This window comes from Panthera pardus, unplaced genomic scaffold (assembly GCF_024362965.1).
Source record: "Panthera pardus isolate Hobbes unplaced genomic scaffold, ASM2436296v1 HiC_scaffold_25, whole genome shotgun sequence".
Classification (NCBI taxonomy): Eukaryota; Metazoa; Chordata; class Mammalia; order Carnivora; family Felidae; genus Panthera; species Panthera pardus.
This window is the reverse complement of record NW_026526821.1, coordinates 13,921,612-13,949,115: the sequence shown is the minus strand read 5'-3', so window position 1 is coordinate 13,949,115 and position 27,504 is coordinate 13,921,612. Positions and strand designations below refer to the sequence as shown.

Genomic DNA, 27,504 nt, shown 5'->3' with positions numbered 1-27,504 from the left:
GTTGAGCATCGATTCTTAATTTTGGCTCAAGTCACGATCTCACTGGTTCATGAATTCAAACCCTCCATCGGGCTCTGTGCTGACAGCTCAGAGCCTGGAACCTGCTTTGAATCCTGTGTTTCCCTCTCTCTATGCCCCTCTCCTGCTCACTCTCTGTCTCTCTCCCTCTCAATAATAAAAATATTTTTTAAAAAATAAAAATAAAAATAAAATCTTAAGCTCTTAAAAATCAATCTGTCAATATCTAAAAGATTTAATGAAACACCAAATGATACTCAAGCAAGGCATCTGAAAGGGCTACCATTTGCTGTCATGGGAGCCCTCTTTTGCCCAGAAGGAAAGTGTCTGGCCATTCCAAGTTAAAAAAGATGCTTCAATATCATCAGCAACTTTCTGCTCTGATTGATTTTACATCAAACAATTTATGTGAGAAATTAATGCCTTCTTCGATTTTTCTTTTTGGCTTATAATTCTACAGTGTTGAGAAGTCCACATGAATCTATTCTTTTTGTAAACAGTCCTCAGCAGATATCATTTAGCCTATGAAAAAGCAGGAAGTAATTCCTTGTCACTCAACATAAAAACGACTCTACAGTTTAAAAAAAAAAAAAAAAAGAACTGTTTTTCTTTCCAAACTGAGGCCATCCAGGCTTTTGCTTCCATTGAGAGAGATTTTTGTTAAAGAGACAAACAGATACCCAATTTAGCAACACCCAATTGGCACGCTCTGAATTCCTGTCATGGTATCGAATTTCAGAATCTAATCTCAAAACAAAAGCTTGGAGGTTTGTTGTTGTTTTTAAGAAATGAGGCCACAGGGGCTACACTCAATGCCCTGAGTTTCAACCTGGCCGTATATTCACTTGACTTAGAAAGCAGACTCTGGAGAGTTTAACAAAGGGTCACGACTAGCCCATACGGTGCCTTTGTGCAAATCAGAAAAGGAAAACCCTACCCTCAAGTTTCTCTAGATTCGTCTGTTCGTAGAATGTCCTAACATGGTGATGATATGGGCACAACGTATTTTTAAGAACCAGGCATTTTACCACCGTCCTCCTGAAAAAGGTCACATGAAAAGTAACACCAGGGGCGCCTGAGTGGCTCAGTCAGTTAAGCGTCCAGCTTCAGCCCAGGTCATGATCTCAGGGTTCGTGAGTTGGGGCCCCGTGTCGGGCTCTGGGCTGACAGCTCAGAGCCTGGAGCCCGCTTCGGATTCTGTGTCTCCCTCTCTCTGCCCTTCCACTGCTCGCACTCCTGTCTCTCGCACTGTCTCAAAAATAAACATTAAAAAAAATTAAAAAAAAAAAAAGTAACACCACCGTGGGTGTGTATGATGTGACCAGGCCTCTGGGGAAGGGCAGCATTGGTAAACAGTGCGTGCCGGCTAAATGTGGCACCCCTGCTTTCCCATCTGGATTTTCTTTAAGGGGCACGGGTTGTACATCAAATCCCGTTTCAAAACTGAAGGAATTTAACCAAATTCTCCACCTCTTGACAGGTTGCATTTTACTTGGAGGTTCCATCATCAGACCTTGACTCTAAATAAACCGGCTGTACTGCATGCTGTCGTTGAAATGGAATTTTACTAATTCCCGAGGGAAGAAACACAAAAGCTCCTTACCTGATGGGGTATGGGTATGAGGCTTCACTTCACAACCAATCAGAATTTTAAATTCCCCACCAACTTTCTACTGTATGCCATTTCCCGATTACACTCCCTGGGGACACAGAGTGCTCACCAGAGAGAATTAACCGAACGTCGTCATACCTCGTATTTAATTTACAGGTATTTGAACCGGGCACCTAAGAAGGCCCAGAGTTCGCACAGGTGTCTGGAAAGCAGAGACCACTCAGAACGTTAACAGAAAATAACAAAAGTCACTATTTCCCACTTATGCTTGTATCAAGAGGAACTTTCTTCTTACCCCTGGCTGTTTCATTTTCTGAATGGCAAATTTGAGCAGGTAGGAGAGCTGTTCAATGGTGAGCATTGTCATGGCTTTACTCTGAGTCTCGATGCATTCTGCTACTGTAATCTTCTACAAGTCAAAATCACACAAACGTCTGGTTAGAAAAAAGTTACTATCCCCATACATAGTTCCCTTTCCTCCCTTTTACGTGTTCCGATAGGCACATATAAAAAGAAAAACAATCCTTTCCATCCAAACAAGATTGGTTGTTTCACTTGAGAAGGACCCCAATCTACCCGATCATACACTGAATCGGTAGATAAAAATTAAGAGGCACATCAATCCACTGATGACCTCATCTGGGAAGGGTTTTGCACTCATGAAGAGGACGTAATCAGAGAAAGATGCAAGTAGGCAGGGACCTGAAAAATCACGATTACGGTTGTGAGTTCTCAAGAAGGGGATGTGAAAAGGAAAGACCACTGATGGTTCCAGGGTATCTCTGTACACAATGAAATCAGTCACTTAATTTGATCCCCTGAGGGTTCTGGGCTACCTTTCAGGAAACTGATGAGGCATGACACTCAATGACATCACTGATGGAAAAAGGACAGTCTTCTCCGTAGAAACAATCCAAGGGGTGGCAGTGAACTAAATATAAATATGGCTTCATTCTCTGTCACCACGGATGTGAACCCACTCAGGACATTCTAGGCAAACTACGCAAGGCGCACGGTCTCGTTGTCTGTCTCCATGGGAAATAAATGTCATCTTGAAAGGGAAATTCCCATCAAAGAAGAGGCCCAGAGAAATGTCTGAAACCAGACTCTGCTATGTAAATCTGGTACCATATCCCGGAGTCAGACTCCTTATGTAGCAACAACAACGAAAATAGCAAATTCTGATGATGTCAGGAAACACTCTTTAACCATCTGTGTAGGGAGAGCTGAGAAAAGTTTTCTCCAATTAATCTTGATTTAGTTTTCATCCTTTATATCTCTGGATCCTCCAAAAGGAACTTTCAGATGTGTCTGGTTGGTTGTCGAGGAAAAGGGCAACAGAAGAGTTGCTCAGAAGCTGAAAACGGTATGTGACGCATGCATCTAACTGCTTAGCTCCCAGAGCCTGAAACAGCCAGTCTTTCCAGTTGACTGCACTGCCAATGCACCCCTGGAAGAAATGTGTGGCCCGAAATCTTAGACACAGAACACCTGTTTGTTTGAATTGCTGTGTGTTTCCAGGTAACTATCCATGGCGAACAAATTCACTTGTCCTCCATCCCCAATCCCTCTCTCCTGGCTGGCAGTGCCTGGTTCCCACAATATAGATTCCAAGTGCCAGAGAGGCATTTCCAAGATTTTTCTGCCTGAGGACCGATCCGATCCTGACCAATGAGTGAGGCCAAGGGCAAGTCAGCTGGAGGCTGAAGGGCAAAGTCCTTCTGCTTGATTTTAAAAAGGGTTGAAAAGAGAAAACACTCCTCCCCTTAGAGGGATTTTTGTCTAGACACAAGTGATAAAAAAAAAAAACCCAGCAGCCATCCTATGGCCATGGGGGACATATCGCCTCAACAATGAAAACAGAAAGAGTCTGGCTATGAACAAACCCTGGCCTGGCCCTGCCTCTGGGCTCTTTCTACGCAGGAAAATAAATCCCACATGTTCCAGTCCACATTCATCAAGATCTATCTGCAGCAAAAGCCACTCTCGTTTCTGGAAAATTATTAAACAATCGGGAAGGGTGGGTCAAGACACAAGGACACGGATGAAGGCTCCGCTGCCCACCCGGAATGTACCAGAACCAGGTGGAGCCCCACAACAAGAGGGCCTCGCTGAGCAAAGCACGTCCGACACGTCGCCCCGTCTTGAGGGACCCAACGGGAGCCTGCCGCCATCTTTCACAATCTTAGCCACAGAACACCATTAAAACGTCATCATCATAGCGATCTGATGTCGAATTTCTTTTCAAGTATTTATTTTTCTCTTTTCCCAACACAAAAGCAGTATCACCACTATTGATAAAGCTTGCTTTTTCTCCTCCCTAAAGATCTCGTTGTTTGAGACTGAGCTCTAATATACCTTCGAACCAAAGTGACACTCTGCATGAAATGACTCTGCAGATGACATCACTTGCAGCATTTTGAAAAAGCATCGTAACTGCAAGTCGCCAAGAAAAGAAGCCACCTCAGATCTGAGGAGCACAGTAATAATGGCGTTAACGAAAAGCATTTCGGCTTTCCGACCCGGATGCATGTTCCTCACGGGGCTTCTACTCTGGTTCTGCGCCCACAGCACCCTCTGCCTGAAGGCAGCTCACTCTTCCCTCTCTGCGTGCCATTCTCAAATCTTAGGGAGACCTTCCCGGGCCTCTTCACTTCAAACGGAAAACGCCCTCCACCCTCCCTATTCCCCATTCCTCCTCTTTGATTCCTTTCATTGGGTTTTCATCCTCTTCTCCTGAAAAGCTTGTAATGCGTGCCCCTTTTTGCTCCCTGCCGAATCCCTAGCACCCAGTGGGCACTGCAGAAACAGCTGTGGCGTGCCTGGGAGCATCAGATGACAGCCATAAGCAGCGTGCGACCCACAGTGGTCTTCTGGGCTCAGCTACCACCGATGATTCAATGAGGCAGCAGGAGACGCCATCCAAGATGAGGAGACCCCCGCGTGCGATCTTTTCCAGACGTGTGAACGGTTAACGGTTTAGGACTTAACTTCTGAAATGTTCATTACGGGAGAATTCGGAGAGGGTTCCAGATCCCAGAGTGATCCAAAGACCCAGGAAGAATCAAAACCGATACTCAGTGCAATTGTTTTTCCAAAAAGCCGCAGTGCTGAGGCCCCTGCCAAAGCTGGTCCCCAAAGGGGGGTGACCAGGATAGAACAAGGGGAATGCAAGAAATTTCTTTTCTTTTTTTTTTTTTTTTTTTCCATATCTGGATGATTTGAAACTTTTAAAATCAAAGGAAGAAAGAAAAAGGAGAGGAAATGAGGCAGAGAATGCATTCGTTCGTCAGGAACTAACCTCACATTCAGGACAAAACCAGTCCCCCTCTGGTTCCGATGTCAGTCTCAGACACTTAGCGTGATAAACCCGGGGACAGAGCTCACAGCAAAGGACTTGGCCTTCCCGGTGACAAACCCAGCAGTAGAAATCATTCCGTCCATCCTGCGGTACAACATCAACAGGGTCTGTGGTGAGTGGCTGCTTCATATAGTAAAACGGACCATGTCTTAGTTCTGACTGAAATGTAGGCAAGAGAGACAGGTTCAGTTTCAAAACACATGCGCATTCGCAAAAGGAATTTGAACAAATACGTCAACAACAACAAAAGAAAATCACAGCATTTCACACATTCATTACAAAGCTATCTTGGGTTACTCTACTAAATACACAGTTTGCAGCTCGTTAGATACTAAGATACTTTCCTTTTCTCCCTCTCTCCTCTATTGGCAGAAGCCATAGATTGAAAAGCTGGTGTCTGACCAGAGTTAGTAGCCTACCCTAACAGAAGAGTTACAATGGCTACGACCTAGGCATACCCAGGTTGAAATCTGAGCTCTACCAGCTGCATGACTCTGGGCAAACCTCTTCATCTCTCAGCTTCAATTTTCTCATCTGTAAAATGGGGATGATAATACCCAATTTCACGGAATTCTGGTTGGGATTAAACGAGACGATATAACAACATATGCATTTAACACACTGCTGCTTTTACTAATATTACTAACACAGGTATGGAAGTCTAAACAAAGCCAACAAATGTGTGGCAATTCACCCTAGGATTCTTTCCACAGGCTTCTGGAGAACAGATCAACTGAATTTAAGTCACAGAAAAAAAGGGGGGGGGGGGCATTCATTTTTTATGTCTACCCCCCCCCAATGCATAAAGTATTAGAGCCAATCAGAGGCTTCCTGAAGCTATGATTCTTGAACATGGTTATGTCCTCAAAACACGAGAAATGTCTCCCTAATAATAAATTATAGAATCCAGCAAAGACATACTCCAAACATGTAAGATCACTCAGAAGAAACTTATCGGGAAAACGTCTATCGGAAATTAGTAACAAATACAGTATTTCAGAAGTACTACGAGAGAGTCTGGTAGTGACCCAGTAACTGCCTACGTGATCTTCTTAAAGATCCTCAACCCACTTGGAGCCTCGATTTCTATGGATAATAGCTAATCTCCACAACCACAGCACCTATCTCTGACAGTGAGCTTCTTTCTTTCCCTCCTTGTCAGCAAAACATTACCGTTTTCCTCCACAAAGATCTCATATGCTGATTAAAGCTGCCTAATTTCTGTTGATACTATGAATGGGATTTTTTCTACTCTCTTGTCTAAGTAGTTATTGTTGGTACATAGAAATGATGTTGGATTTTTCCAATCCTGACCTCACAAATAACTGGTTCTTAGTTTACTGATTAAAAATCGTATCTTCTCGGGGCGCCTGGGTGGCTCAGTCGGTTGAGCCTCTGACTTCAGCTCAGGTCATGATCTTGCAGTTTGTGGGTTCGAGCCCTGCATCGGGCTGGGCTCTGTGAGGACAGCTCAGAGCCTAGAGCCTGCTTCGGATTCTGTGTCTCCCTCTCTCTATGACCCTCCCTTGCTCATACTCTGTCTCCATCTCTCTCTGAAAAGTAAATAAACATTAAAAAAAATTTTTTTTTAATATCTTCTCTAAGCAACATCTGTTTTGTCTATTCATCTCTAATATTTTTATACTACTTTTCTTTTTTTCCTAATTTATATGAGGCCCTTATTTTATCCCGAGACCCTCCCCCCCCACCCCGGATAATTCCCAGAACTGTCAAGATTACAAGCAGTTGTGTCTTGTTCCTGGTTTTTATTATGAGGTTTTAACGTTCCCAAAATGCCTGCTATTTCTATACTCCTTGATAAAGAGCCTCCCAGATGCTTCCTTAGCAGATCTTTTTTAATCCATCCTTCTAAGCCTCCCCACTCTCATTTCTACTAAGAAAACAACTAAGATTTTTAAGGATGATTGCATAATATTTGAGCCCTGTTCTTTCCCTGGTTCAGGTCTGGTGCACTGCTCTATACTTGGGTTTCCAGAGAATAACACCGTTACAATATTCTCTCCAGACCGCATACTCAACATACTACCATACACGCTAATTCATTTTGTCCTCACGACCACCCAGAGAGGGACGCAGGACACACACAGCTACTCTTACCGAAGAGCTGAAAAACCTAGGTTGAAACAACTCCTCTGGCCCCCAGGCCCAGATCAGGGGTCTCACAGCTCCCTCTCTCGCCCTGATTCCCTGTATAAGATGATGCCGGGTGAGGAGAGACTCTAATGCCCAAGTGACCCCCTCACAGAACATTCTCTCTAGTTCAAAAATACCTTGTTTCATGCAAAGAGCTGGAATGGGGAGGGGGGGGGGATCGGAAAACAGCTAGGAACTCCACAGAAGGGGACATACAAGCAGAACGCCACCTACAGCGGGGGCTCGCACCCTCACTGCTGTCATTCGGGCCAGAAAACTCTTTGTGGGATGGAGCTGTCCTGTGCACCGTAGGATGTGTGGGAGCATCCGTGGCTGGATGCCAGGACCCCATCCACACAACTGTGAGGATCAAAAAGGTCTCCAGATATTGCCAAACGTCCCTCAGGGGTAAAACGGCCCTTGGTTGAGAACCACAATGTACAACGTTCGCTATCTGCCTAGGAAATGGTTGTGTGCATTTGGGGCAGGAAGACAGGGGTGAAGGGGGGTGGGGGACGGGGGAAGGGGAGGAGAAGCAGGACGACAAGAAAGAAGAGGTAGGTGGGGAGTGGGAAGAGGGGGAGAAGATCCTCGTACTGAAAGATAAGCCTCACATATCAAGCAAGCACAACTATTTCCAACCCGAGGTCTTTCAGAACGCCTTTGTGGCTTTTGCCACATAGCAGTAAGCCATAGCTCAGCGCCCGACTTCCTTTCAGCAAGTTAATAATAGGACAGGAAGAGTCAATCTACACAAAACTGGAAGGATCGAAAGGCCAGCTAATCTCCCTAACTGGCAGCCCAGGTCCTTCCTGTCTAGCAGAAGCCCGGGATGGCCACTGGTGAAGCGAAGCTTCCCCCCGCCCCAAGTCCTCACCCCCACCCCACAACTGGCTGGGAATGGATGTTCCTGGGGGGGAATCACGGGACGGGGGGGGGGGGGGGGGGGGGGCGGGGTGCCAGGCTGCTCCAAACGCTCTGCAGGCTATTCCGTCGTTCCACAAGCAGCAGCTGTATTGCTGAGAACGGGCTGGCCGCTAATCTCAATCAGATACCTGCCTCATCTGCTGTTTCCTGCTCCATACAAACAGGCTGATAACAAATATGGAACATTTGAAAGAGGAAAAGTGAACCATTCCAGGTGAAAGGAGTTATGATTTTCTCCCCCTATGCATAAGGTGTGTTACCAGCCTGCTAGTAAGGTTGCAACCTATGTTCTTGCAACCTATGTTCTTACAGGATAACTGCAGGCTGTGTGAGCAAATGTTATTTCCCTGCTTCTTCCACAGGCTGATTAACAAGAAAACAGACGGGCTCATGAACTCACTTCTAGAACACCTCAGTCTTATACCAGTGACCCAAAACTTCTACAAAGGGTTCTGTGAAGACAGTTCATAGCTGAGGCTCTGCAGGTCATGTGATCTCTCTCTAGCACAACTGCTCAAGCCGGCCACAGTAGCAGAAAAGCAACCGGAGACAGTATGTAAATGAATGAACGTGGCTGCGTGCCAATAAAACTTTATTTACAAAAACGGGCTCTGGGCCCACCCGGCTCACAGGCGGCAGTGAGCTGACACCTGGTCTGTGTAAACCGGAAAAGGGGTACGCCGGCTGTGTGGGAGCACAGAGTACGTGCGGGACCGTGGAGGGGCCTCAAACACGAAACCCCACCTGGAGCACAGAGGTAACATATGCAAGTGAAAAGAGTCCTTGTTCCAGCTTTTATTCTTCAGCATTTAAAGCACAAACAGTGCTCTAAGGAAAAACTGCCCGGCCCGAGACAACAGGGAGAGGCAGAACTTGGCCCCTCTTAAGCAGCAGCCCCAGGACAGCTCCAGTGACGGGGCAGCGAGGCAGGTACACTCTCCCAGTGCTGCCTGGGCTGAGGGAGAAGCCAGCAAGCCTACAACCCCCTTCACAGTCCCAACTATTAATACACTGCCCCAGCCCAACAAGGGACTTCCGGAGTATGTTTAAGTTCTTAAGACAATGCGCGGGCCCGAGAAAGTTAAGTTCTAGCCCACCCATTTACGGTATGTATATACCCTGTGCTCGGGGGCAGTGAGGAGGAACCCCATCGTTTCTCCGCCATAGTTGATCAAAGATATACCCAATCTGTTAGCAGATTATTTCTCAATCCTTTAATGATGGGGAAAAAACAAAATAAAAATAAACCTCCCAAAAGGAGTCTTCAAAGTCAGATGTCCTGAGAACTGAAAGTTCGAATGGTATTTTTCAGTAAAGGCCCTAATGTCATTTGAGGGAAGATATTTCTTGGGCCATCTACTGCAGGACGCTTGGCAACCTAACCTTCTTCCACAAAATGCCAGAGCATCCTTCCAGGCTTTGGGATGGAGAAAAAACACCTACATGTTTTCAAACCGTTCCTACAGGGCAAAACCACTGGACCAAAGAGCCATAAAAAATGAACTGTAAGCCCTAAATACTTTCTTCCCTAAAACCAAAGTGTGTTTTAAAGTTCCTCTTGCAACTCCCTAAAAGTACTGAATTCCTAATACATGAAAAATGAGTGAAACAGGGTCCAACCTTAAAAATTCAACCCCCATCTCTACTTGGTAATAAAAGGTCTCTACCAAAAATGGAAAAATATGGGGGCAGGGAGGGTGTTTCTATAAGGCCAGAGAGGATTTATTTTTTGAACACAAAAAAGAAAGCAGAAGAAAAAGAGAGGAAGGGGAGAAGAATCTTGACATGTGCCAAAAACCAAACGCACTTGAACACTTAAGAGAACTAGAGGCAGAAGGAATGAGCAAAGCAAGTCGGGTGTCACGCTGCGGGGAGGGGTGGGGAGTGTGGAAAACTACAGCCCACAGGCCCTGCGTCTAAAGGAGCAAGCTCTACTCCGCTCCAGCTGTTGCTGGATTTTTCTGAGTTTTTATAAGAACCCAAAAATACAAGTTGTTATTTGAAATCTCATGATCTTCAAATGTTGGTGACTAAGAAATTATATTATTGGTAAAACCCAGCACTCGTGGACCTACAATTTGCCTGTAATGCCATAATTCTGTAATGCTATAAAATTCTAAAATGAAGAAAGAGAAAAGGGAAAGTGCCCAGAAGAATTTTTTTTTAAGGAATTTAAGTTCCCCTTAAGGAAAAACAGACTGTGCGTGAGGGAGGCTGTTGCTACTATGCAAATACCATATGCTAGAATGAATTATGGGGTCAAGGTTCAAGAATTTCATTTCTTTACAGTTAAGCCCGTTTCTCTTTCGCCAACTCCTGACTGTTGGGCCCCAGGGAGTTTTAGATCTGAAAAACCTACAATCAACCTTATAATGTTCCCAATCCAAACCCTTATTTTACAAGGTAACTGAAGCTCAAAGCTAGGAAAGCAACTGACGAGGTCCCAGAGTGAATTTCCCGGATGCAGTGAGGCTAGAGTCCGACCTCTGGGTCAGGACACTTCCTCTGTGCAACAGTCCTGTAAACTCTCCTATCAATACTGAAGATTACAGATTATTCAGGAGCGTCACCGTGTCCTGTGTCCAGCTACTCGGGGTCTCCTCTTTTCTACGTCTAGAACGCACTATGCATATGCAAACCTCCACCCTGTGGCTATTTCTCAGGGAAACATGGACCGACAAACGTGTTAAGAGAAATGGTACACATGGATGGGGAAGGGAGAGAAGAAAACGTGTGGACTGCCCAAGCTGATCGGCTTCCAGAAAGAGAGTTACGAGCCAGTTCCTTAAAAGACAGGTAGGAATTCAAAAAGCATGATGCGTGTGTACACACACAGAGAGAGGCCGAAGGAGAAGGCTTTCTGCACAGAGGGGACAGTATCTGCCTTGAGGCATCCTGGTATCCGATAAGGGAGGGTTTGCCCAGGAAGTTCAATTACTAGCTAAATTAAGGTTTGGGGATTATCTGTGGCCTTGGGGTTTCGTTTTCAGTCTTCATTCCCAGAAGCTATGGGATGGCTCCCGGGTGACAGAGATGGTCGCCACTGCTTTAAGCCAGACCGGCCGACCTGAGCTCGAATGCAACTTCTAATTTGCTCAGAGGCCTTGAGGAGACAACTTAACCTCTCTGAACCTCGATGTTTTCATCTGCAGAAGGGAGATAATTACAGCCCTTTCTCACAGGAGGATTATAAACATTAACACAGAAAAATGCTTACAACAGGGAGTGAGTCAACACTGCTCTTATGATTATTATTGCCAATACTGGCCTATCTTTCTCAATCTCCCTAAAAATGTATTTAGGACCCATCTGTTTCTTCTCTTTGAACAGGATTCCCAACTCATTAGATTTGCACTATCCAACCCAGGGGGAAAAAAAAAAATCAGTCCCTGGGTCACATTTGCAGGTAGGTGCTCAGTGGCCACACATGGCTTGTGGCAATCATACCGAACAGCCCAGTTCTAGAACACTTCTACAGCTGTCGTTTCTCGATTTCAACACATGGTTTGTGTGATTATTCCACTTCGTGTCGAGCCTGGCTTAATTTTTATTATTATGATTTGCATCAGTGGGCTCAGTTCATCCCAACAACCCTGTGCAATCAGGAGCAGGACCTTCATTCCCATCGGTAGATGAGAAAAGCAGGCACAAAGAGGTTAACTTGCCCACAGCCACACGGCAAAGGCAGAGCTGGCATTTCGCTATGTAATTTTGAGAATGGAAATAGATTAGTGTGCAGAAATGTACCCCTCTCCCAGTTCTGGGCATTCAACCGTTGCTAGGTTTCTTTCCCATGAAAGTAACAACCTTGTCTTATTCAACCTCCAATCCCCAGGGCCCACGTCAACACTCCATAATGCACAAGATGGATGAATACATCCCAAGGAATCCCTGCTGAAATGGTATCAGAACCCCTGGGACATCCTGTTTCTTCCGATACTAGGAGACTGGACCCCAGGGTCCACTAAAGCAGCTCTCATTTTTTTTAATCAGAAGAATATCTAGCTTGCATTCGAGAATTTTAAAACTAGGTTTCTTAAGCAAGATCCAAGATGGCTCATGGATATTCCTATCTCATTGATAGGTCCTGGCTGCAGAAGGAGGCTGGGGTCTAGAGAAGACTCGTGCCGCCTGGGGTCTACACGCAATGAGACCAACGGGTGACCAATCACCAAAGTGGAGGGTGGACAATGGGTAGAGACAGCAGCTGTCTTACCACAGACCTAAACCCGTTATTTTACAGATGAGAAAGCTGAGACCAGGAGGGAGCCTGCCTTAGCCACACAACCACCTCGAGGCAGAGCTCAGAACCATCCTACCAGCCTGGCCTAGCAGGAAAAAAATCCTCAGGCCACGTGGGGAAACAGCCCCAGAGTGCAAAAACAAAATCCAAGGAAAATCCCCAAATCCTAAAGCACAGTATCCTTCATCTCATCTGGGTCACTGCCCTGTCCCCAACACAGATCTGCAAAGCTAACAGAAATTGCTACACAGACCCATTTTGGGCTGTCCTTCTTGTCCTATGCAAATGACAGCTGCAGCAAGGCAGCCTGCTAAATGCCAAGAACAGCGGCTGTCAGAAACCCCCGGAAAGCTGAAACGCTTCCCACTACAGCCTTCGTCCTGCTGGTGTGGACACCATTCCCAGCGGCCCTTTACCTGCTCCTTATTGTTATTGTTCAGTAAGCCGGGTTTCTTTTTCTTTTTAATGGGGCTTGTTGATGTGTCCTGTGGCGAGTGGCCATTGGAAGAATGCGGAGGGCTGGGGAACTTTCTTTTCTGGGCTGTTCTCTCTGTGGAGCCAGGATCTGAAAGAGACACACAGGACCACATATTTTAAAGCAGTCAGGGAGGCCCAGCCCCCACAGGGAGCGGGTGTGGGTGTGGGGGGGGGCACAGCGCATCTCGTCCCCGGGCCCAATGCCATTTTAGTGGTCCTCCTCCTAGAAGACACTTACCCCGGCTCTTCGGTTAACTGGCTCAAAGGTCAGACCGTCTTTCTTCGGCCTACATACCATTTGTTAACATTTTAATTCACTGCCAAAATATAAAATCGAGAAACTTCACGTAACAACCTAGGCTTCTGGCTTCTCTTAAAAAACAAAAACAAAAGCCAGATCAGGGCCTGTAGGGCCTGATACCACCAGATGGATGTGCATCCCGCAGGCCACTTTTGGGTGGAAGCGTGCTCTCCCTTTGGCCAAAATCCCCATTGTGTCCCCACCGACCAGGCCACGACCCAGCCGCCAGGAGTTGTCGCACAGGCACTGGTGCCCTGTCCGCATCCCAAAGAAACACTTCTCCTGATGGCAACAAGCAGAAAACCGTGAAAGATCGACCAACCAGCCCACACACTTCAAGAAACTGAAGGCGCGCACACTTCTTTGCGGAAGAGGCCAACATTTACGGTGTCGTGCTTGCTACTCTCCTCCGAAGAGATGGACATAAATGACACGTTCGCTGATTCGCATCTGAGCCAGGCCAGCCTCACCCTCGCCGATTCAGTCCTTTCCGTTTTCACTCTCCCAGCATCTCATTTAAACACAGACACGTCCACCACCACCCACTCTTCACCTGCAAGGCCTTGGATCCATTCATTCCACGCCCGACGGCTGTCTCATGAGCGTAGGGACGCAACAATGGCGCAGCGTGACGCGCCTTACGTTCTGAGAAAGATGTTACAGGCACGAGGAGAGACGGTGCGTGAGAGCAGAGGTGGTGGGGTGGGGTGTGGAATCCAGAACGACGACTACCCCCAAAGGTAACCTGACGACGCTCCTCCTCCAGATCTAACTTGCGGGCGAGCCCCAGCACGCGGGCCGCGCCACGCGTCGCCGACCTCCGAGTGTGGACAGGGGCCACTGGGGCAGATGAACATGGTCCAGGATGGATACGAGCGAGGCCTCCGGGGGCGGGGTCCTCTGAATGAAAGGCAGAGCATCTTCCAATAGGCCCGTTAAAGGAGACCGTGAACTGCTTTTGCGAAATCCAGTCCACAGGATGGAACTCTCCATTCTCACCGGGCAACTTCAGAAAAATCCCGAATAAGCGTTCAGCATTTGGGTGCTGCGCTGAGACACAGCCCCGCGAGGAAATTAAATGTTAACCACAGGCACCTTGAGGGAGAACAGACCCCAGAGCTTGGAGGACCATCCCACAGACATCAAAATGGAGGCCGAGAGAGAGCCAAAGGGTTGGCCCAGAGGCACAGCATAGCTAGTTAGCGGGGAAAACTCACCGAAAAGGTGCCGCCTGGGACTGGCATTCCCCCAGAGGGAACCTCCTCTCTCTCAGGCCCACAGAGATCCCCACCCCACTCCACCCTCACAGTAAAGAGTCTCTCACCTTCCCCACCTAGTCTTTGGCTCAACAATGTCCTCCTAGAAACACATTCCACAGATACAGTCATAGGAAGCAGAGTACCCGCAAGAAAATTCAACTGAGAGGCACTGGGTGTTGTACCCAAGCCTGGAAATGACTTACACGCCCACAAATTAAGGACTAGTCTAATACCATACCACGGCCATATGGTGGGATATCCTTTTTTATTTTATTTATTTTTTTTAAGTAACCTCTATATCCAACATGGGGCTTGAACTTACAACCCTGAGATCAGGAGTCACATACATGCTCTTGAGCCAGCCAGGCACCTCTCATACAGTGGAATATTCTGCAGCCCTTAAGAATAAGAAGGCACCGGGGCACCTGGGTGGCTCAGTCGGTTAAGCGTCCGACTTCGGCTCAGGTCATGATCTCACAGTCTGTGAGTTCAAGCCCCGCGTCGGGCTCTGTGCTGACAGATCAGAGCCTGGAGCCTGTTTCAGATTCTGTGTCTCCCTCTCTCCTGACCCTCCCCCACTTGCACTCTGTCTCTTCCTGTCTCTAAAAAATGAAAAAACATTAAAAAATTAAAAAAAAAAAAAATAAGAAGGCACCTTGGGGCGCCTGGGTGGCTTAGTCGGTTGAGCGTCCAACTTTGGCTCAGGTCATGATCTCATCACAGTTGGTGGCTTTGAGCCCCACCTCAGGCTCTCTGCTGACAGCTCAGAGCCTGGAGCCTGCTTCCAATTCTGTGTCTCCCTGTCGCTCTCTGCCCCTCCCCCGCTCACGCTCCAGGTCTGTCTCAGAAATAAATAAAAATGTCAAAAAAAAAATTTTTTTTTTAAAGACACTTCTACACAAACGGATGCATGACCATCTCCAAGCTTCTGCATTAAGTTAAAAAAAAAAAAGCAACACATTTCTAAGCACCGTTAATAGACAACACACCCCAAAAAAGATGTCATATATCTAAGTTCGCACAAGCCTAGAACATTCTGGATGAACACAAAAGTATTACAGAGCTCGAAACTGGAACTAGTGGTTGCCTCGGGGGAAGAAAACATTCAGGGCATGGGGGAGGGATTATTTTTCACAGTGCACCCTTGTGTACTTTATGTATCATGAGTGTAGACTATCAAAATAAAACTTAAACTGAGGTATTCAGGAGATTTAGTTTCACATAAAAAGCAGCAGGTGCAAACCAAAGCCAGTAATGAGCAAATGACGACGGCCCGATTCAGGATTTTAAAAAGGTCACCAGATAGACACCGTTGGGACCAATCACCACAGGCTTGGAGGGACCGCAGGAAGGAGTTTTGGGGGTTGTTGAATGTGGACCTGATAAACCCAAATGACCTTGCTCAACTGTCAGAAAATGTGCATTTAGAAAAGGTGTTTTGGGGGCCACAAGGAAATGCATCCCAAACAAAATGGCACCTGGGCCAGGCCAAAATTGAAAGCAATTAGGCAAAGCTTTGGGTATTTGGGATGTTTTTGTTTCATCTGTGGGTAGATTTTTTTTCTTTAACGTTTATTTATCCTTGAGAGAATGCAAGCGGGGCAGGGGTAGAGACAGAGGGAGACACAGAATCTGAAGCAGGCTCCAGGCTATGAGCTGTCAGCTCAGAATGGAATGCGGGGTGCGAGATCATGACCTGAGCCGAAGTTGATGTCACCCAGGCGCCCGTTGGAGGGTAGACTTTTTTAAAGAAGGAAGTACACGAGCAAAGACACATCGGTGGAAAAGTTAGGGGCACATTCAGGAAAACAAGTTGTGCGTTTCCATGTTTCTTAATGGAACGCACTAGATTTTTGGAAGGGAGAGCTCTTCCCCATCATAAGGACCACCTGGGCACCCTGCCGCTCGCTGCCAGCAGTACGCCCACACACAGTGACAACTAAAAGCACCCCCACATACTTCCCAAACACCCCCAGAGGGGGTGGGACTGGCCTCCTGAAGAATCACCGAGCTAGAACACAGAAGGCAGCTAACAACAGTCAGCCTTTGACAGCCAGAAAGGGCACCAGCCCCTCCTTGGGCGTCTAAGTTACCCACCTGCGGCTGAGGCCCCCTGGGACGACAGATCCCAAAGAGTAGTCCCCATACTAGCAGCAGTGACATTACCTGGGAATTTGCAAGAAATGTACATTCTCAGGCCCCGCAGATCTGCAGAATCAGACACTCTAGCCTAGGGCCTCATGGTCTGTGGGGTAGCAAGCCCTCCAGAGAACCCGGATGCACAACCCAGGGTGTGTGTGTAGGGGATGGAATCTAAGTTCTCAAGTCTAGAGAACCCTGTTCCACACCGGTAAGCCCAGCTCCTCTCCTGCCCCACCGCCACCTGTGGGCTTGGTCTGGGTCTGGGGAAACAGCAGCCAAGCAAGGAGGCGAGGCAAGATGAGGAGATGCCAGGCCGGTCTCTCTTCCACTCAGACTCCATCTGCAAAATGGCACAAGGGAGGAAGGGGCCAGACCAGAACTTCTCACCTGGAGCCTGGAAAGTGCTTCAGGGACCCATGATCCACAAGCCACAGTTCTGTACAAGGACACAACTTCCTGGCAAAGGGGGGGGGGGGGCCACACCTACTTCACCTTCCTAAAGATATCACCAACACTAAAGATTAAAACTACAGGACTAGAGGACCTTAAAGTCCATTCTGAAGGGCGCCTGGGTGGCTCAGTTGGTTACGTGCTCGACTTCGGCCCAGGTCACGATCTTGCGGTTTGTGAGTTCGAGCCCCACGTCGGGCTCTGTGTCTTCCTCTCTCTCTGCCCCTTCCCCTGCGTACGCTCTCAAAAATACACATCAAGAAAAATTTTTAATAAAAAAAGTAAAGTCCCTTTTGAACTTTCCAATTCATTAATTCCATGGGAAAGAGGGGAGAAACACACACATAAGCAACTTAAGCCAGACTGAGTTTTGTCCCAGCCCAGCAGGAACCGAAAGGGGGAAACAAAGATCCTGCTCAGCGAGGCGGGGTCTGACCCAAGGCTGCCCCTAGCTAAGAGCACCCCAACCTTCTAATCCCAGCAAACCATCAAAACCCCAATTCTGTTCCTGACTACAAACACACCGACTCCCTCCAGAGTTAACGCGAGATCAGCGGCTGTGTCCGAGGGGCAGGAGTTTAATAAGCTCTAAGCAATAGACACATCTGTCAAAGGCAGAGGCTGTCAGTGAGACTCAAAGTCTGCAAAACACCAACTGCATTCACAGTCCTTGGGAGGGAGGAGGCAGGTCAGCACTCTGACGTACAAACACGTACAAACACGTAGGCCTCAGGTGGTGAGCGAATGGGGGGTGTGGACTTCGCTGTAGTCATGGCAACAAAGCCTCTTAAGGACCTCTTCCAGAAAGCTGACTCAAGTTGTTTTTTTTTTTTTCCTCCTTCTTTAATGATTTAATTCTGACAAGGACTTATTGCTAAACACATTTCATCTATAAACTTGGAAGGATGACAAAGAGCCACCATAGACTGAATCACCAGGGAAATGGTTCACCCTTGATCTGGAAGTCCTTTCTGTGAGTAGCACGGCCTGTGAGTCTTCTGCCTTGGCTCACCAGCCACCCTCCGCGTCCTACCCCCTCCGCCAGCCCCAAAATAAGTCTGGTTCTGAAGGAGTTAACGTGGGCGAGGGAGAAGAGCTCCTCCAGGCAAAAGACGGAGCAGTGACTCAGGAGAACAGCTTGGCATGAAGCAGGAAACAGCAGAACTTTCCCCTCCTGTGACATCCGCTGAAATCTTAATAAGAGAAGGCCTACTGCGTATCGGGAACCAAGCATGTGATGAGATCCTTCTCCAACCTGTGTCTGGTGAACCACCAGAAACAATCCTGCTCAGCCCTTCCCAGATGTCCCCTGACTTAAGGGACATGGTACTTCAAGATAACCCCGCCTCTTAGCTTTCCTGAGCCACGAGGATTAACAGCTAAGGCGTTCTCTTACTACACACAACGTAGGTGGCGCTGTTCAAAATGGCTGTGGGGTACTTCTCTCGAAGTCGCTTTTGCTCAAGATGACCCAAGTGGCAGGGCTGGGATTTGAACCCAGGCAGTGGTTCGACTCTGAGGCCCGCACACAGCCTCACGCAGGGAGAGGCGGTCCTCAGCTCTGCAAGATGGACTCCTAACACAGGGCTGGGTGATGGGATGGGGTTGTGTTCAACAAGGAGCACTCCAGGGGTGCCTGGGTGGCTCAGTCGGTTAAGCGTCCGACTTTGGCTCAGGTCATGATCTCGCGGTCCGTGAGTTCGAGCCCCGCGTCGGGCTCTGTGCTGGCAGCTCAGAGCCTGGAGCCTGTTTCAGATTCTGTATCTCCCTCTCTCTCACCCTCCCCTGTTCATGCTCTGTCTCTCCCTGTCTCAAAAATAAATAAAACGTTAAAAAAAAAATTTTTTTTTAAAACAAAAAAAAACAAGGAGCACTCCAGAACAAGGACAGTAGAAAACCGTGTTTGTCCGACTAACGATGTGCGCCTCTCTCAAAGGCAGTCCCCAGGAAGCATATTCACCTCCCGGTATTCCCATGGTGGCACCAGAACGTGGCCCAGGCCACAAAATAGGCTGCGGGTGGGGAGCCTGTGTGGTCATCTCCCCTCCCCCACAGTCCTTTCCAATGTCCATCCAGGCTGGCCAGACCCGGGCACACCAGGCACCCCCACCCCCACCCACATCCGGCACCTGAGTCACAGCCCTCAATATTCTCCAGAGCCTAGGAAATGACACACCATCACAGGGAATTGTCTCCTCTGGAGAGAGAAAAGGGCCCCAGCTGAAAGGCCAAACGCTTCCCCATGAGGATCAGCCTCATGGTGTGTTTTGGTGGGTGTTAAATTTCCTCAATGTGGACAGTGAGCCTGTGGGGCCTGAATGAGGAAAAACCCAACCAACAGGCAGAGACGGGCATCGTGGGCCACACAGGTAGGGTGGCCACAAGTTGGCCACCGCACTCGGAAGCCGGGGCACGCATTCTGATAAAACGGGTCGCAGATCAGGGAGCCTGGGTGGCTCAGTCGGTTGACGGTCCAACTTCAGCTCAGGTCATGATCTCATGATTCGTGAGTTCAAGCCCCACGTTGGGCTCTGTGCTGACAGCTCGGAGCCTGGAGCCTGCTTCGGATTCTGTGTCTCCCTCTCTCTCTGCCCCTCCCCAACTCACACTCCGTCTCTGTCTCTCAAAAATGAATAAATGCTTAAAAAAAAAAAAAATTAAAAAAAAAAAAAACAGGCCGCAGATGGTGCACGCAGGGTGCCACAGTGGTTATGCCCAGAGGTGCAGCTTAAGGAAGCTACTTAACCTCTCTGTGCCTCTATCCTCCTGGAGGGTGGAGATCATGGTACCTTGAGGAGTTACAAAAGGATTAAAGAAGTTCAGGCCTGGCAAAGAGTAAGCACTCCATAAATGATAGCTGTTTTGTCAAACCGGCAATCATCCCTCCTCCTCCTCCTCCTCTCCCTCCTCCATCCCCAACCCTCCTGCTGCAAAAACAGACCTTGTTTTCTCAGAGGAGCACATTAAGGTCAGAGTTATGGAAACGCCAGCCTATAGAACACGGACACGGAACGGGCCCAGGACAGGACTTCTCCACCTCCGGCTTGCCCCCCTTAGCCGCGAAGGCAGGGCCGAAAGCAGAGGCCTGCGCTGGCCGGGGCTCGGAGGGTACTCGCGGACAGCGCTCTCGGTCACAGCCGGCCCTCTCCACAGGCCACTGCAAACATGGTCACTCGCTGCTCTCCCAGAAGACGGCAAAGCACAAACATGGTTAATCGTCTCCACGTGTTGCCCCGAGACCCAGAGCAGGTACCCAAACAGGCCTCCCTCCCCAGGAACCCGGGAACCCTAGGGCCTTTTCCTGCTGGTAGGTACATCATCATGAAACCAAAGCCTGGAAATTTCCCTCACCCAGAGCAGAAATGAAAATGGGGCGCAGTGGACGGGGATGAGAAGGGGGTAACATTTTCCTTACAGCAGAGAATACCCAAGCCACGAGCGAAAACGACTAATCTGGTCACACACTGAACGCCCAGAACCACAGAACCCTCGAGACAAGGCTGCAGCCTGCCTGAGGGGCCTCCTCCGGAAAGGCCACCGGGGTTCTACAAGTTCTCCCTGCCTGAGAATGTGAACTTCTCACCCAGACTGGGAAAAGGAAGACCGACTCGGAAATGAGGCCGTGGAACAAAAGGGTCATTCTCAACCTGGGGAAAAGGTCGTCCATCCCGAGTGCCTCGGGGGCAAAGCAAACCAGGGCCGGGTAACCCTGGGAAGGGGCGCTTACCTGCCATCGAGAGAGCTGGGCTGCTCTGAGGGCCTCCCTTCTCTTTGAAAGAGAACAGAGGCTCACACACGGCAGACATTCCTGCTTCCGGATCCTCAGCAGCCTCTCCCAGGGGGAGGAGGAAGAAGCAAAGAGGACAGGCTAAGAGTCACCACTTACCAGGCCAGCTCCTGTCTCGGACGCACTAGGTGGCCCAGCGCGGCAAGGACACCCTCACCTCTCTGCAGTCAGGCAGTCTGAGGCAGGGGCCGCGCCTGCTTGTCCCCGTGAGGCTTTCGGCTCTAATTTATCACCCTCGATAGCCAGCAGCCCGGCTAGGCTGGAAGCCTGCAGAGTGCACAGCACCGAAGGGCCATTGATTTCACCGGATGCGAATAAACACAACAAATTGCCGTTGTTCTGCTGGCTACATGAGACCACCAAGAGGGAGCGTGGCGCTCTGCAACGGGAAGGTGTTTTTAGGCGTTTGTTTACTTTCAATAATTTTCAGATTAATTAACTTTACTTCGGACGTGCCTCTCCCAGAAATGAGAAAGCCATCTTGCCAACACCCCGGGGCTCGGCTCTCTCTCGCGCTCTCTCTCTCCCGACATAATGCAGGGGTGCTGACGAAGCGGCACATTCATATGTAAAAGGTGAACCTCTAAACGCTGCCGGGCGGGCCAGAAATTGCTGCCATCTAGGGAAAAGAGGCTGATTTACAAATGAATTCACTGTTGTGCCCTCCACAACTAGAGGCAATCGCAACCACCCAGCCCTTTCCTCCCCCTCAGCCGGGAAGAGGACTTCTGGAAAAACGACAACATCGCAACAGGAATTTCCTGGTTCGAGAATGCCAAGCTCTTTCAAATTTCACAAAGCAGGAGGAGGCAGGGCCCAGCCCCGCGCAAGAAACCGCGGCACCCCACCCCACCCCCCTCCAGCGGGCCCAGGCCCAAAAGGCTGAGTGCGTCTGACGGGTGTACATATTTGAGGCCCTTAACTCTGCCAAGTCACCACAAAGAAAGTGTGGAGTAACCAGTTGCCTTTGGCCTTTGCTACGTAGCTGGCCGCAGGGAGGGCTCCCAGGAGGAGCAGTGCTGGCGCGGAAGCCGTCTGCATTATTTATCCAGGCTGAGCTGGGTCCCACCCCCTGGCCCAGCTCAGGTTCTAGAAAGCTCAGGTGCTGGTGGGTGGCTTTCAAACTGCAACTGGGGAATTACAGCCATCAGAAGCCAATTCAGGTAAAAAGGCGGCTCTGCCCGCAGCGGGCTGAGAGAAGAAAAGGGAAATAGAGAGGCTCGGGTGGGGCGGAGGGAAAAGGTGCCACTGGTAACCAGGCAGCGTTCCTCACACGCCCTGGGCGTGGGTCTGGCCTCTCGAAGGTCACTTTCGTGAAAACAGGAAAAGTCTCTAGAAGATGCTGGGGAAGAGGGGACAAGGCCCTGGACAGTCACCTCATCGTGGTCCTTTGAGAAAGCAGAGATTTCAGACCCAGAACGCCCCCCATACTGCGCTGGCTCTAAGCATGTATCCTGTGGCCTGGCCTCCCCTCGCCCCATCCCACCCCACCCCCGGCTCTCAGAAGGGCACAGGATGACACATCGGCACAGCCAAGGGAATGGGAAGCAACTTCGATGCCACCAGCAGGAGACTGAGATGCAAAAAATCATCATGCAGCCAGAAAATGGAATGAAGAGGAGATCTCTTCATGTACTGACACGTAAGAAAATCGAAGTCAAAAAAGGCCAGAAAGAGACCGGAATGGAAGAAGTAGGGGCTGTGTAGGCTCTGGGTCTGCAAAGGCCCTGGGGGAACAACCAGGACAGAAGGGAAACACCGGGTTCATCTTTCAGTTCTTTCTGACCCTGTTCGGGTATTAAACTATTTAAGGTATTTTCAAGAGGCTATGCAATTATGGATGAAAATGGTACTTAGGGAGCTCTCACTCCATGCCACGTACTGCCCTGGTCAGGGGCCACATCTGCATCTCCAGGGCCCAGCATACAGGAGGAGCTCAGAACATGCCCCCAGCACCTATCCGGTGCCATTTTTAGGGGGCTCAGGTGTTTAGAACAGTGTGAAGCAGGAGTCCTCGCCAGGTCTCCCCCGGAGACACTCAGCAGAGTCAGGAAACATTTTTGGTGGTCACAACTAGAAAAAGAAAGAAGTCGCTAGAAGCATTTAGTGCACGGGCACCATGGATAGTGCTAATAACCGCCCTACAGCGCACAGCACAGACCCACAGCAGAATGATCAGGCCTAAAACGTCAACAGAGCCGTGGCTGAGAAATTCAGGGCTAAAGAAGCTTCCAGTGAGCTGCCAGGCAAGTCCAACCTTGTGTAAATACACCACCCACAGAGGCATCTGCACCCACTAGGAAGGAAAATGATGCCTAATGTTTCACCTGGTGGCCCTGACTGCACATTTCAAACAGAAGAAAACAAAGGAACCAGTCGGTCAACAGTCACTGAGGAACAAGACAACTCGGCTACCTGGGAGATGGTCAGCAGAAGGTCCCTGCCCTGGAGGGAAGACTGCCAGAGAAAATAATAATAGTAATGTTATTGTATTAAAAATGCCTTTCGTTGACCACTTATCTGGGAGGCACTGTTCTAAACACAAACAGCAATTTACTTACCCCTCACCATGGTTCTGTGAGAAGGTAGGTACTGAGTATCCCCCTTTTACTGATGAAGAAACTGAGGCCCGGAGAAAAACAGGCCCATGATGAAGGGGCTGGTAAACATAGAATGAATATGGAATATATTCAGTAAGAACCGGGTTCATTACACACAGGCAAAAAGCTGCTGAGCAGGAGAAATACCAGGAGTTTGTGAATAATACACGTCAGGAGAGAGGGTGTAGCCAGGAAAATATTTCTCTAGTTTCTTCCCAAACAGGGCTCGTGTGATTCACACCTACCATTTATTGAGGCGCTACCTGATGGAGCCCCTGGGGAATCCCATGAGCGTAGGCATGGTGTTTCTGCACCCATTTGATAGACGCGGCTCAGAAAAGCAAAGTCACTTATGTGCTCAAAGGCTCAAAGACATGCTGGGGACTCCCCTGCGGCTGACTCCCGCTCCAAAGCCCCGAACTACACCAGTCAAGGGTCTTTCTTCCCTGTGGTCATCAGCACCACCTTGTAATTCTCTTATCACTGAGGGCATGCTGGGTGTGGGCGAGCGCCAAGCCAGCTCTATGGTTCGGTGTGTGGGTTCCACAGCCCTACCACGAGGTCTGATAGCAAGAGCTACCAGCCGTGTGTCCTCTGGCAAGCTCCTCGGCCTCTCTGTGCCTCAGTGGATTCAGCCAGGACAATGAGGATCTTTCTAAAAGGGTTCAGAATTACACGAGACAATATGTGCCAAGTGGAGGTGTCACATGTCACAGGCACCACCAGTTATGACTATTATCGTTCCCCAATGGGGGAAAGAGGAGCCAGGGCGGAGAGAAGACATTAGCCCAGAAAGCTCAAGCCAGTTTCCCCGAATCCTTCTGTACCTTCACCTCGATTCGCACCAGACTAGCTCTTCCCAGAATGTTTCTAGAAGAAAAAAAAAAAAAAAAGTGTGCAATGAAGAGAGACCCAAACGTTCACGGGCTGGCACAGGTTCAACCAAGCCAGGCTCAAAATCCCTGCAGGGCTCAGGATTTCCTCCCGGAGAAAAGCAGAACAGTCCAGGTGGCCCTCGGAACTGCCCTGGGACTCCTCCTTCTCGCCCCTACTCAAACAGGGCTCTTGAAGCCTGGGAGAGAGCCGGCCTCAGAGTCCTAGCTATCCACGGAATGTATTAAGGATGCTCAACCGCACAGGTTAGTTAGAGCCTACGTGGTGCCTGACACACAGCGAGCGCTCTGCAAAGAAAGGGTGTTCCCTGCCCGTCTTCTGCCCGTTCACGTTCAGTCCCACCGCCACAGCCGCCACCTTGATCCGAGCACCAGGGCTCCTGACTTGCCCTCTACGGCAGGCAGCCTTCTTGAAACCTAAATAAGACGAGGCAGCCCCCGAGTAAAACCCGCCGAGGCGGCTCGCTGGGCGCGCCCAACATCCCATCCAGACTTATTGCCGCATTTGGTCCCGCTCACTTGTCCTCTTCCATCCACTGAACCCAACCACAACGGCCTCACACGAGCCAAGTTCATGTACACTCGCTGCCACTTCCCTCTAGAATGTTCTATGTGCAATCTTCCCGTACCTGGCAACTTCAGCTTTCGGCTCAAACATCACCCTCCAGCCCCCTTATCATTCTGAAACGTGGGTTCGGGTATGTGTGTGTGGGTGTGGGTGTGGGTGTGGGTGTGTGATCGCGATTGACTTCACTGAGATTACCTCTAGCTGAAAACTGTCGAAAATTATTTTCTTCTTTTGCTGTTTCACTTTTTTTTCTAATCTCCTCCAGAATGTGAGCTCCATCTGGGCAGTTCTTTGCCATAGCCCCGTGCATGGCACGGGGCCCGGCTCTGGGCTTGGCTCAAGAGGCATCACCGCGGACACACATCTGACCAGGTAAATGAGCAACGGAACAGTGTTAACAAAGCTCCGAGGTGACTCACAAGAAACTCCCGTTTTTCTTCCCTGGTCTAAGAATTTCTCCCCGAAGTCCAAGAAGACGGGAGGGTTGTGAGGTCAATAGGGAAGATTGCTCAAAAGGGAACCTGGCCATCTCAGGGTGCGAAAGAGAAACACCAGAACACTAGAGGGGAAATTCCCTTCTCGACAGGTACTCAGCCATTCTTTTTTTTTTTTTTTTTTTTTTTAAATGTTTATTTATTTTTGAGACAGAGACAGAGCACAAGCAGGGGAGGGGCAGAGAGAGAGGGAGACACGGAATCCGAAGCGGGCTCCAGGCTCTGAGCCGTCAGCGCAGAGCCCAATGTGGGGCTCCAACCCACAGACCGTGAGATCATGACCTGAGCCAAAGTCGGATGAGCAACCGACTGAGCCACCCAGGCGCCCCTCAGCCATTCTTGTTTCTTGCCTGAAGAGTCCATTTCTCCAAAAGTAGGGGATTAAGTAAGGATTTATATGCCAAACAGGATGGGGCCATGCAGCTAAACACAATTACTGAGAAACCAGAGGGGGGAAACTCAGGAGGTTTTCACAAGCCACCTACTTCCCAACTCCGCATTCTTCTCAAGGAGAGACAGTCTCAGAATCATTTAGCGTTAAAAAGGAGGGATGACTTTCTCCAGGGAAAACATGCTCCCCACTGGGAGACCCCCCAGTGTGATGACCATTTAACCAAATTTTTTAGTCCAGATTCTTTGCCCTTTTTCTCATCAGACCCTTTTAAGTCTGAGGATCTCTTTTCAATGCCTCCCTTAATCCTCGCCAGGATGCACCAATTCTGTCCCTGCAATCGGATGCCAGGGCCCGCGGGGAGCACTTCCCTTAGTGAAGGCAGCAGTATGGGCCTGGCTGGCTCATCTTCCCTCCATCCCACTCCTGGGCGTGATTCAAGAGAAACCAAATCTGCTCTGTCTGGTCTCCATCTTCGTTCTCTCCGGCCGCTCAAAGCGTCAGCATCTCAACAGCCTGGAGAGGAGTCTAGATTTTAAAGATAACTTATTTGTCAAGCAACCCCCACCAATTACTAGGGTGTCCGGTCCCAACTCAAGGAACAGCAACCTGGCTTGAAAGACAGTCCCCGGACTGCCGAGTGGGGATAGGGGGTTATTGAAGACGGTTAAAGAGGTCAAGGACAAACCCACATCAACCTTATTAGGAAGGGGGCTCTAGTGACAGCTGATGTAATTACCCAGTGACCCAGATGGGGAGGAATCGCCAGGACATCAGTCTAGGGGTGGCTACAGCCATGGCCTGGGCCAGTGGTAGTCCACTGAAGGACCATAGGGTGAATTCGATCCGCTCACAGCTGGCTGATACTTTTACAACTTTAGTTATCAGTATTTTTAAATTGGGTGAAACCACATCTAGAATAAATCCAGATGACTATCTTCTCTTAAAACAAAACAAGGGGCGCCTGGGTGGCTCAGTCAGTTTAGAGTCTGACTTCGGCTCAGGTCATGATCTCATGGTTCCTGGGTTTGAGCCCTGCATCGGACTGCACGGACAGCTCACAGCCCAGAGCCTGCTTCGGATTCTGTCTCCCTCCCACTCTGCACCCTCCCCTGCTTGTGCGAGCTTGAGCACAGGCATTCCCTCTCTCTCTTTCTCTCTCATAGATAAATCAACGTTAAAAAAAAAAAAAAAAAGCAAACAAAAACAGAATATCTGGCCACACAGGGTCCCCGTTTCCACATGAAACAATCCTCCAGGCTGACCACCCCCCCACACACACACACCTTAGGATGGAACACAAGATTCCCCATATACCAAGGTCTCCATTATTCCTTAATTGTCAAGATAATTAAATAATCTAACCTTGAAAGTCTCTTCAAGGCAGAGTAGAGCAGCAAAAGGCAAGAAGGCAAATACTGGGGTAAGAGAGAAAGGGCGCCTTGCTGGGGCAGCCAAGCTCTGGACCGTTCAACCCCGTCATGGTACCATCTTGGCATTCCGTCAAGCAGGAATTGCCACCCCAAAATACGTCTCTTTGGCACAAGGATTAACTCAGGCTGGTTATTTTCAAGAAACTGCAAACTCGAGAGCAGCTCTGAAAACCAAATCAAAATCACCCTTTTGTAAGAGACATTTACATGTGTAAGAAAAATCTCCATCTGTAAGAACGTCTTCCTAGCCGGACCAAGAAGATGAGAATGACTAACTCTCTAGAAACTCTTATCAATGGGGAAGACAACAACTTAAATCTGCATAACGACCTGACCCTTGTTTGCTGTGCTTTTCCTGGTGACTCCCATAACGGATTCCCCGCCCCCAACCTCT

General features: G+C 49.0%; 1 protein-coding gene across 24 annotated transcripts in view; it reads right to left on the bottom strand.

Moving 5' to 3' along the window:
* ZMYND8 (zinc finger MYND-type containing 8) overlaps positions 1-27,504 on the bottom strand; it is a 125,358-nt gene that overhangs the window by 73,511 nt on the left and 24,343 nt on the right. For 13 of the 24 annotated variants that reach the window (XM_053890176.1, XM_053890179.1, XM_053890175.1 and 10 more), the window contains 3 exons: positions 12,732-12,880; positions 4,932-5,150; positions 1,926-2,039 (listed from right to left, as the gene is read on the bottom strand). In XM_053890176.1, coding sequence (XP_053746151.1) covers positions 1,926-2,039; positions 4,932-5,150; positions 12,732-12,880 — 482 coding nt within the window. Of the gene's footprint in view, positions 1-1,925; positions 2,040-4,931; positions 5,151-12,731; positions 12,881-13,030; positions 13,872-20,671; positions 20,796-20,830; positions 21,163-24,158; positions 24,202-27,504 lie in introns of those variants that run through there. The other 11 variants (XM_053890186.1, XM_053890185.1, XM_053890188.1 and 8 more) reach the window with 5 other exon arrangements.